The following is an 11,524-nucleotide window of genomic DNA, read 5'->3' as shown; positions in this document are numbered from 1 at the left end:
AAAAAAAAAAAAAAAACAAAATTCAAAACATACAACAGAAATGACAGATAACCGTGGGCCAGTGAGAGGGCTCGTCAGGTAAAGGTGCTTGCCACCACGCGTGAGGACCTGAGTTTGATTCTTGGGACTAACGTGGTAGAAAGAGAGAACACTATAAAGTTATCCTCTGACCCCCCACACGCATGCGTGCATGCTGTGCCACACCCACCCTACTAAACAGATCAATTTAATTTAGAAGTTAAAGACCACCAAACTGTAAGCCGTACATGATCTCGATTTTAAAGACACACAAACTACAGAATAATTATATGGGGTGGGGCGCTTGAATTGGATCCCTACCCACTCACGGGATATCCTCACAGACTGGTTAATGTTCTAAGCCACAGGACTCCATCTGCTTCCTTACTGGGCCCCAGCCTGGGGCATATTCTTTAACTTCATTAAAGCACCGTAGGCTGCAGCAAATTAACTCGCAAGCCGTATGTTTTATAGGCTAGTTAAAGCATATGAGAGGGTTCTCAGAGTGCACCTTGCACAGTGCCCTGGCTATACGCCATCTAGGAAGGACAGCAATAATATTCTGCCATTCAACACTTGAAAAATTCATTGATGTACACAGAAGGGGAAACTCTTTTACATATATCCCCAGGAGGGAGGAATGATCCCTTGGGTTAGTTCAGGGGTCGTACAGTATGAACCATAATGAAAAGCAGGAACTGAACCAGTTTTTTTTTCCTTAAGACTTATTTATTTATGTAATTTATGTATATAAATGTTTTTGCCTGAATTATGTCTGTACATTAGAAGAGGGCACCTGATCCCATAGGACTACAGGTATAGATATAGACGGTCCTGAGCCGCCACATGAGTGCAGGGAATCGAACTTAGGTCTTCAGGAAGAGTAGTCACTGCTCCTGACTGCTGAGCCATTGCGCCAGCCTTGAACCACTTACTGACACGTTGGCACTGTAGCCAGGGCGCATGTGTATGGATGGTGCCTCTGTGTGCTTCCTCGTAATCTGCATTTCTTTGCCTGATCGCTCCCTGGCAAACCTTTGCTTTTTATAAAGGGCTGGGGAGATGGCTTAGCAGGTAAAGGCATGTGCTCCCGAGCCTACCTGAGTTTGATTTCCCAGGACTGACATGGTAAGTGGGTCGATAGGTATGCAGAGAGAACCAACTCTCCCAAATTGTCCTCTGACCTCCAAACATGTGCATGGAAGGCACACTTGCACGGGAGTGCACGTGCACACACACACACACACACAAGTATATTAAAATTTTTAATATAAAAAGTGCTTTTAAAATAAATTAATACACGCCAGGCAGTGGTGGCACATGCCTTTAATCCCAGCACTTGGGAGGCAGAGGCAGGTGGATTTCTGAGTTCAAGGCCAGCCTAGTCTACAGAGTGAGTTCCAGGACAGTCAGAGCTACACAGAGAAACCCTGTCTCGAAAAAACCAAAATAATAATGATAATAATAATAATAATAATTTAAAGAAGAAAAGGGGGGTTGCAGAGATGGCTCTGCTTTAGCAGAGGACCCAGGTTTGATTCCTAATACCTCATTGGCTCAGAACATGATACCCTTTTCTGGCCTCTGGGAATACAAAGCACACACACACACACACACATATATATATATACACATTGTGTGTACACATCAAGATCAAACTCCAGAATCAACCTCCTTATGTTGATACTCAGCTAGAGCTTAGTAGCTTTTCACCTGGATGGTGAAAAGACACTATGGATTCAGTGGAAGACTTTCATTTTTTTATTTTTGGAGATAAGGTGTCACTGCTGAGTGGTGGTGGCACAGGCCTTCAATTCCAGCACTCGGGAGGCAGAGGCAGGTGGATTTCTGAATTTGAGCCAGCCTGGTCTACAGAGTAAGTTCTAGGATAGGCAGAGGTACACAGAGAAACCTTGTCTTGAAAACACACACACACACACACACACACACACACACATGAACAGATGTCATTGAGTTATCGTAAACTTACTTTATACTTACCTAAGTTGGACTCAAAAATTGGAATCCTCTTGCCTTTACTTCCTGGGTGCTGGGAACTACAAGTACATGCCTCTATGTCTGGCATGGTAGGTGACTTTAGAGGCTGAGTGTATGGCTCTAGAATGTTCTTTATAAGAGAAGCTGGCCACTGTGTCTACAGCTACTCAAACTACCTGTGACTTCATTTTCATTGTCATCTGGAGACACAGCCTAGAATTACCTCAGAAAGAGAGTCTCAGTGAGGGTTTGTCTAGGTCAGGGTGACCTGTGGGCACGTCTGTGTGGAGACTGTCTTAATTTAATTGATGTGGGAAGACCCAGCCCACTGTGGGTGTTACCATTCCCTAGTCACGGGGTCCTGAACAGTGTGAATGTAGAAAGGACCATTTGCAGGAAACATACTCTGTGTACATTCATTTCTCTTGAGGTCAGATGTGTGACTAGCTTCTTCAAGTTCCTTTCAAGGATAGGCTGTACCCTGGAACTGAAAACAACCCTTTCTCTCTGAAGGTTGCATTTGTCAGAGCATTTTATCACAGCAACAGGAAACTAAACTGAAACACCACCCATGGAGAAACCCCAGTAGGGAGGTGTGATGGTTTGTATATCCTTGGACCAGGGAGTGGCACCATCTGAAGGTGTGGCCTTGTTGGAATAGGTGTGACCTGGTTGGAATGGGTGTGTCACTGTGGGTGTGGGTATAAGATCCTCACCCTAGTTGCCTGGAAGTCAGTCTTCCACAAGCAGCCTTTGGATGAAGACATAGAACTCTCAGCTCTTCCTGCACCATTCCTGCCTGGATACTGCCATACTCCCACCTTGATGATAATGGACTGAACCTCTGAACCTGTAAGCTAGCCCCAATTAAACGTTGCTTTTTATAAGACTTGCCTTGGTCATGTTGTCTGTTCACAGCAGTAAAACCCTAACTAAGACAGAAGTAAAGAGGCTTCTTGGCCACAGAAGAATAAGTGGACCACAGGAGAGACATGAATGCTTTGACACAGGACTTCCAAAGCTTTGTAAGACCCTGTGCTGTGAATACAGGCATGTACCACACCAGGCCTGGCTTCAGGACAACACTTAAATAAATATTTATACAGTACAGACATCACCAATATCTATCTGTTCTAAACTGGCAAGGTTACCACATTTAGATAACTGTTTAATAGAAAAAGACAGAGACCTTGTATAACCCTTCAGTCTGTCTTTGGGTAACACCTGGCATTTTTTTCAGTACTCCCCCAACCCCCCCGTGTGACTTTGGAAGCGTGAGAGGGGTACCTTGCAGAAGTCTGCCTCCTCGGTAGAGGTGAAGAGCTAGTGCTGCTTCCAGATTTTCATCCACGATCAGGTTGGCAATTTCAGATGGGCTTTCAAAATCAAAGGCATCTCTCAGAACACACATGTGGCCTGCAGCTTCTAGGTGGTCCCTTTGTTAAAACAAAAAACAAAACAAAACAGAGAGAGGGAAAAGTTGGTTGGAGTTGTCACCTTGGTTAAGGCATGTGGTGATTTGAATACGCTTGGCCCAGGGAATGGCACTATTAGGAGGTGTGGCCTTGTTGGAGGAAGTGTGTCACTATGGGAGTGGGCAATGAGAACCTCCTAACATAAAAGCCAGTCTTCTGGGGCTGGTGAGATGGCTAGGCCGGTAAGAGCACTGACTGTTCTTCCAAAGGTCCTGAGTTCAAATCCCAGCCAACCACATGGTGGCTCACAACCATCTGTAATGAGATCTGACACCCTCTTCTGATGTGTCTGAAGTTAGCTACAGTGTACCTGTGAATAGATAAATAAATTAAAAAAAATAAAAATAAAAAAAGAGCCGGTCTTCTCCTAGTGACCTTCCGATGAAGATGTAGAAACCTCAGCTCTTCCTACACCCTATCTGCCTGCTGTCATGCCTTGATGATAATGAACTGAACCTCTGAACCTAAGCCAGCCCCAATTAAATGTTGTCCATATAAGAGTTGCCTTGGTCATGGTGTCTGTTCACAGCAGTAAAACCCTACCTGAGACAAAGCTTTGAGTAAGTCCCACATAGTAACCCTTATTTTCTGAGCTGCTTTTTTTGGGGGGGAGGGGGGCAATCTGTACTGAAACATAGATGGAAGTTTGAAGAGATGACCACAGTAGTCATCCATTCCCCAGCCTGCAGGACCAGGGATTGTGGCTGGGATCAAGGTCAGGGCAATCCCAGCTTTGAGACACAAAAGCTTCTCACCACATTCAGTGGCACTGACCTACCTCGGGGCTCCATCTGCATCTCTCTGACTCCACTCCTGCCTTTGTCCACTGTCCCTTTGGTCTAGATGGTGCCCAATGTGCATCTTACAATAGCTACCACTCACTTTTTTATGTTTCCTTTAGGTTTATATTATTTTATGCTTATGAGTGTTTTGCCTGCATGTGTGTCTGTGGACCACATATAATGCTGGTACCTACAGAAGTCAGACGGTGTCAGATCTACCAACACTGGGGCTCTAGATGATCGTGAGTTGTCATGTGGGTATTGGGGACCAAGCTCATATCCTCTGTAACAGCCGCCAGTGCTCTTACCCACGGAGTCATCTCTCCAGCCCCTGTCATTAGTTTCTTTAATGATTTCAAAGGGCAGGCACGATGGCTCCATGGAATAAAGGCCTTTGATGCTAAGCCAAACTTGGTTCTAACTATCTGAATCTGATCCTATTGGGATCCACGTGATAGAAGGAGAGAACCAACTGTCCCCAAGTTGTCCTTTTACCTTAACCTGTGTGAAGTCACTCCCTACCCCCCAAGCACCATGCTTCCTGCTCTACAGTAAATTAATAAATATAATCTCAAAAGTTTTTTTTTAAAAGGTTTATTTACTTCTATGAGTACACTGTAGCTGTCATCAGATAGACACACCAGAAGAGGGCATCGGATCCCATTACAGATGGTTGTGAGTCACCATGGAGTTGCTGAGATTTGAACTCAGGACCTCTGGAAGAGCAGTCGGTGCTCTTAACCATCTGAGCCATCTCTCCAACCCAATCTTTAAAGTTTTAACGACTGTCCCCGAGAATGTGCTCCCACCTTGAATCTCCAGAAGTAGGAAGTGAATAAACCTCCATAAACCTCCGTTTCTGTATTAACCTGACGTTACCCAGCCTCAGGTTAATTTGTTACTGTAAGCAGGACTGGACTAGATGGATCATCTGGTATCCAATGTGCTATAGAAACAAAAAGGGCTTAGGAAGAAGCATCAGGCTGAAGGAGTACTCAGTACCATGTTCACTCTGGGACACAGGATGGGGCCCGTGGCAGTACTAACATATGAATGCTAACATCTCTTTGCATAAGGTAAAGACATATATTGCATAACATGCTAATGGCACTGTGCAAACTGAGCAAAGCCTAGAGCCGGAGAAAGAGCTCCAAGGTTGGAATACTAGCTGCTCTTGCATTGGACCCCAGGTTCAATTCCCAGCACCTATCTGTGGCTTACAACCATATGTAACTCCAGTTCCAGGGGAATCTGTTGCCCTGTTCTGGCCAGTGTGGGAACTTCACACACAAACACACACACACACAAAAGTATATTACAACTTTTAATATAAAAAGTGCTTTTAAAATAAATTAATTCATGCCAGGCAGTGGTGGCGCACGCCTTTAATCCCAGCACTTGGGAGGCAGAGGCAGGCGGATTTCTGAGTTCGAGGCCAGGCTGGTCTACACAGTGAGTTTCAGGACAGCCAGGGCTACACAGAGAAACCCTGTCTCGAAAAAATCAATCAATCAATCAATACAAGTCAATCAATCAATACAAGCAAAATGGGTCTGAAGTTTTTGATGTGGTTTTTACTGACTTTACTTATTGTTCAGCACAGGGCTTGACGCAAGCTAAACAAGATTTTATCACCGAATTACATCCCCAGGGCTCACCAGGTCACCAGGCTGGCCTTGAACTCACTCTGTAGGCCAGGCAGACCTTGAACCTGCAATTCTCCTGCCCCAGCCTCCCAAGTAATTGGGATACCAAGCCTGTGTCACTACGCCTAGCTCACGTTGCATAATTTGGCCGTACCATTCTCATTGTTAACTTTGATCAGTCATCGGAGGTCAATAGCACGCCCCCCCCCCACCTCCGTCAGTGATGACAGTGTTGGTGCCTGGGTGGCACTCACAAGGGAACCTGTCAACCCTGCAGCTATTGCTTTCCTCAGCCTGAACCTCACATCATTTGTGAGTTGGAATGCTATGTGTTCTGGGCAGCCGTGAGTAACTGCTATTCCATCTCCAGAAAGCTCTAGGAAATGAGAAGCTGCTGGCAGATGGCAGTAACTCTGAATTCTACTAGAGAATGAAAACCCGAGAGAGATCCATGACCTCTGCTGAATCCATTCACAAGGGAAAGGGGACCGTGGCCGTGGATAAGGAGAGTCACGATTACAAGATGCTCTTCGCCTACTAAACGCCCTTTAAACAGCACTGTGACACTCATTGAATGGTCTCATAAACATTCTAAATGAAAAATAACTTTAATCTTAATACTCGGTGGGCTGAAATCTTAACTCCGGTGCCTGGCTGACTTATAACACTTTCCAATTACTTTGTCCCCCTTCCCTCTCTCACAGGATAACTCAATTCAATAACAGATTCACAAAGTACCTATTATGCCCAAGAAAGTATGGTTTTTTTTCTTCTTTCCCAGCAAAAGATTTTTAAAGAAAGGAGCTGAGCTGGGTGTGGTGTCCAATACCTTTGATCCCACTGCTCAAGGGGCAGGAGGAAGGTGGATCTTTGTGAATTTGAGACCAGCCTGATCTACAAAGCAAGTTCAGGGCAGCCAGTGGTCTAAAACCCTGCTCAAAACAAAACAATACAAAAATCACACACACACACACACACACACACACACACACACACACACAGAGAGAGAGAGAGAGAGAGAGAGACTTTAATAATTAGCTCTCATTACTTCTAGGAAAAGGAGACCAATTTGCATGTTCATGACTTAAGATTAGAAATCACCTCACCCAGCTCCATCCAGCAACGACACCGTTCTTTAAGATTTATTTTTGTTTTTTAATTATGTCTATATGCTTGCATGTGCAACATGTGCTTGCAGTACCCAGAGTGACCAGAAGAGGGCATCAGCCCCATTGGAACCGTAGTGACAGGCAGTGGTGAGCCACCACGTGGGTGCTGGGAACTGACTCTTGGCCTCTGAGCCATCTCTCCAGTGCCATGAGTCATACAGTTTCAAAGGGCAGGTTTTATGGTGTGTTGAGTGTGGCTCAGGTGGGAAAGGAAGAGGCATTTCTAGAGGCAGCCTTCTCAGACACTGTAGCGTATGGCCAAGTGGCTTTCCCAGGCTGCCATCTCTGCACACTTCTCCATCAGAGGATTTTCACAGTATAACTGTGTAATACTTTGTGCATTTACATGCAGAACCTTCTTCCAAACGGCCATGCTTGGCCCTAACACACACTCACAGCTCTGGTTGCCTGGCTACTGGCTTCAGGGGTTGCTGGTGGTGCTCTGATGGGTGAGGTGCCACCTAGTCTTTAGTCCTCATTTGCTAAGAGTCTAAATGTTAGCGGACCTCCAACACCTGCTGCTTATGTTAAGTTTCAAACTCTGGACAAATGGATGAGGTGTGTTGTCGGGCTGTGTGTCTGCCTCACCGCTTGAGGTTCCCGAGTACCGCCCATGATAGGGTCCCAGCAAGTATTTTTCCATGTGAGAAACTGTGGGGACTTGGACAGACGCCATGATCCCAGCCTCCTGTGTACCCAGACTCCACTTTCCCTACAAGCCAGACAGGAAGGGGATAGCTGAGTCTGAGACGGGTGGGGGTGGGGGTGGAGGTGCGGGAACCCCATTTGGTCCTGAGTGAGTACGGAGGGGCGGGAAGATAGAAAGCCTTCTCCTGCTCCTGGAGATTTAGGCACATCTCTTTACAACGAAGGTCTAAACCCACAAGTCCTATCTAGATACCTCATTAGCATTGAGAACTCCAGGGTTTTATGCTACCAATGATCACGGTCCTCTCAGTAGGGTGTCATGGTTACGTGTTCCAGATCAGGTAATCTGGTAGGGAGCTGACCTCAAGCCTACCATTTTCAACTCTGAGATTTCCCGGGGTTTAGGCTAGCTCAACCTTACCAGTTCCTCTGTCTGGTGGCAAGGTCCACTTGCCTCACAATATCTATTCAGCATATCAAAGCTGACCTGGCTGCCATGTTCTCCCAGCATTCCTCAGCCCCTACCAGTTATGGGGTATCAGCCCAGCTGGGCTGCCCTTCCCCCAGAGGCTCTGCCCTCTATAAGAGAGACATTTTGGTTACCTGCCCCTTTTGTTCCTTTAGCCTCTTGGCTGCTGTGTCTGGTCCCCACCCCCTCCTCTCCCTTCCTCTCTCCACACGTCCCAGCTCAGTCTGGTCATGTCCACTCTGAACTCTCCCCGATGTCTCTGCTGCTGGCTAAGCTCTCCCACATAGCTATAAAAAAAAAACCTTACCCACTCCATTGTACCTAGTAGGAGCACTCATGTCTTTTCCTTTCCTTTTTATTTTTTTCTTTTTCTGTTCAACTTACGCAGAAAGAAAAATAAGTCTGTTTCCCTGCACTTCCCAGGCACCCATGATGCCCTCTGTGTGTGAGATATCCCCCAAGAAGCTTACGTGTTGAGGGCGTGTGTGTGTGTGTGTGTGCAACTTTGTATAGTCTTTGGGTGGTGACTGATTCCTAAAAACCTCAATGATACTGATGGATCAATCAAATGGATCAATGGGTTTAGAGAAGGGCCAAGCCCTCCATACTCAAAGATCTGAAACCTTCATACAAAATTCTGCTTTCTGTCTCTGATCCCTCTCAGTGGATTTAGTTTCATTTGGTTTGGGTTTTTTTTGGGGGGTGGGGTGGGGGGGTGGGAGTGTATGTGTGTGTGTGTGTGTGTGTGTGTGTGTGTGTGGCCTTGGCTGTCTTGGAACTAACTCTAGACCAGGCTAATCTCAAACTCATGGAGATCCGCCTGCCGCTACCTCTGTGAGTATTGGGATTGAAGATGCGCACCACCATTGCCGGGCTCCTCAGAGTTGCCTAATTTATTAGTTAGCTAGTTGGTTCCTATAAAACATCAGTTCTGATGTCATGACCCCTTTGACAGTTGAATAACCCTTTCACAGAGGTTACTTAAGACCATTGTAAAACACAGATAGTTCCATTACCACTCATAACAGGAGCAGACTTACAGTTACGAAGTAGCAACGAAAACATTTTATGGTTGGAGTATCAGCATAACATTTGGAACGGTAGTCAAGAGTCATAGCATTAGGGAGGTTGAAACCCATTGCTTTACAGCAAAACCCAAAAAACTTGAAATTCTCCCCTTATTGGTTCACCAAAAAGCTTTCCCACCTAAAATCTGGTCATTGCAGCAGAACTCAGGAGGGAAATGATAGACGGGGTGATGAGGAAGGAGAAAGTGATTCTGGCTGCAAAAGACGTTTTCCCAGGTGGCTTCAGATTGCTCCCTTTCCCTGAGGTACCTTCTCTCTAGTTTCAGCTGTAAACACGTTTGTTGTTCATTGGCCCTCTGTGGATGAAGTAAGAACAGCTGCCACCCACTGCCCAAAGTTCAGTTCTCCTGCGACAATTCTGGCTCAACACTCTCTGCCCGAAACCAACTTGACCCTGACTGTGTGTGTTCTCCTGAGAGCCAAGGGTTACACAGTACTTGGCAGCATTTTCTGGTCACCGTCGGGAGTGCCACAGACACTGTGTTCCCATAGGATTTGAAACAAAGGTCAAGAAACTTTGTGGAGGGGCGTGGTGGCACACACCTAGAATCCAAGGGCTCAGGAGAGAGATGAGAGGATCAGACGTTCAAGTCCTTCTCTAGTGAGGGCCAGACCTATTCTCATTATGAGGTGTGTGGGGGAGGGGAGGGAGAGTGTTTAAGAGCATCCCTAGCTATAGCCGACTGTTTCACAAACAGTGATGGTGATGGTGACCATCTGGAGAAATGGCTTAGTGGTTAAGAGCACTAGATGCTCTTCTAGGACGCATTCAGTTCTCAGCACCCACACAGTGACTCACAAACATCTGTTAACTCCAGCTCCAGGGGTATCTGATGCCCTCTTCCAGCCCCCATGAACAGCAGGTACTCATGCAGTGCATAAACATACATGCATATAGACACATTCCCGGCAAAAAAACAAACAAACAAACAAACACCCATACGCAAATGATAAAAACTAAAAGCAGCAACACATTTCAAAAATACTAGGGAAGCCAATTTGAGTGTGGAAAGCAAGAGGTCTTTGGGTTTCTGGAGGATGGTCTCTGTCTCAGCTGCTCATCAACCACTGTCATGAGGAAGTCATTCCCAGACAGTGGAAGACACTTGGGGGTCTCATTATAAAAGCCTGGGTTAGCTGGGAGGATGTAGCCCAGTGATGAGTGACTGCAGGGCATGCATGAGACCCTGTGTTCCCTGTCCCCCAGGACTGTCAAGAGGAAGCAGGGAGGGGGGGTTAAGAGGGAGCTGGAGAAGCTAGCTATCCACAAAAGCAGGGATTGACCCAGGAAGCTGTTTTAAGATTAACTTGAATTATTGAAAGGTTTTGGGGGCTCAGCCTCCTCTCCATGAGAGGAAAGATGCTCTGAATCCCTGGGCCCAGCACTAACTGGACAGAGCTACTAAGGTTCCTACTCACATCTACTTCCCCTGTCCTTTTTTTCTCCACCAAGACAAAGTGAAGTTTGTTCTCTGGGTTACATTTATTTTGAGACAGGTCCATGTAATCTATCTAACCTTGAACTCATAGAAATCCTCCTGCTTCTGTCTTCTAAATGCAGGGGTCAGAGGCATGAGCCACCACACCCACCTGTGTTCTAGGCTTCTGATTACAGTTTTCTTTTAAAGTTGTATTTTAGCCATGCAAAATGGCAGTGGTGGTGAGTGCCTTTAATGCCAGAACTCGGGAGGCAGAGGCCAGTCTGATGTCTACAGAGCCTGTTCCAGAACAGTCAAGGCTACACAGAGAAACCCTGTCTCAAAAAACAAACAAACAAAAAGTTGTGGTTTTATCAATGTCTTTATGTGTATGCCTCTGTGCATGTATGGGCACAAATGGGAGATTAAAACCATGTCAGATCTCCTGGAGCTGGAGTTACAGCTGACTGTGGGCCACCTGATGTGATAGGAACAAGACCTCAGCCCTCTGAAAAGAGAAGTAAGTGCTATTAACTGCTTCACCGTCTCTCCATCTTTTCTTTCTTTTCTTCTCCCTTCCTTCCTTCCTTCCTTCCTTCCTTCCTTCCTTTCCCTTCCTTCCTTTCTTTCTTTCTTTTCTTTCTTTCTTTCTTTCTTTCTTTCTTTCTTTCTTTCTTTCTTTCTTTCTGTCTCTTTGTCTCTCTCTCTCTCTTTCTCTCTTTCTTTCCTCCTCCTCCTCCTCCTCCTCCTCCTCCTCCTCCTCCTTCTTCTTCTTCTTCTTCTTCTTCTTCTTCTTCTCTCTCTCTCTCTCTC

General features: G+C 46.0%; 1 protein-coding gene across 4 annotated transcripts in view; it reads right to left on the bottom strand.

Moving 5' to 3' along the window:
* The window catches only part of Glt1d1 (glycosyltransferase 1 domain containing 1), a 92,005-nt gene that overhangs the window by 61,569 nt on the left and 18,912 nt on the right, over nt 1-11,524 (bottom strand). For all 4 annotated transcript variants that reach the window (XM_021163965.2, XM_021163967.2, XM_021163963.2 and 1 more), the window contains one exon: nt 3,304-3,452. In XM_021163965.2, the coding sequence (XP_021019624.1) occupies nt 3,304-3,427 (124 nt within the window). In that variant the 5' untranslated portion in view covers nt 3,428-3,452. The remainder of the gene's footprint in view (nt 1-3,303; nt 3,453-11,524) is intronic.

Source organism: Mus caroli, chromosome 5, assembly GCF_900094665.2.
Source record: "Mus caroli chromosome 5, CAROLI_EIJ_v1.1, whole genome shotgun sequence".
NCBI classification, from domain to species: domain Eukaryota; kingdom Metazoa; phylum Chordata; class Mammalia; order Rodentia; family Muridae; genus Mus; species Mus caroli.
The sequence above is the reverse complement of the archived record's forward strand: the minus strand, read 5'-3'. Positions and strand labels throughout refer to the sequence as shown.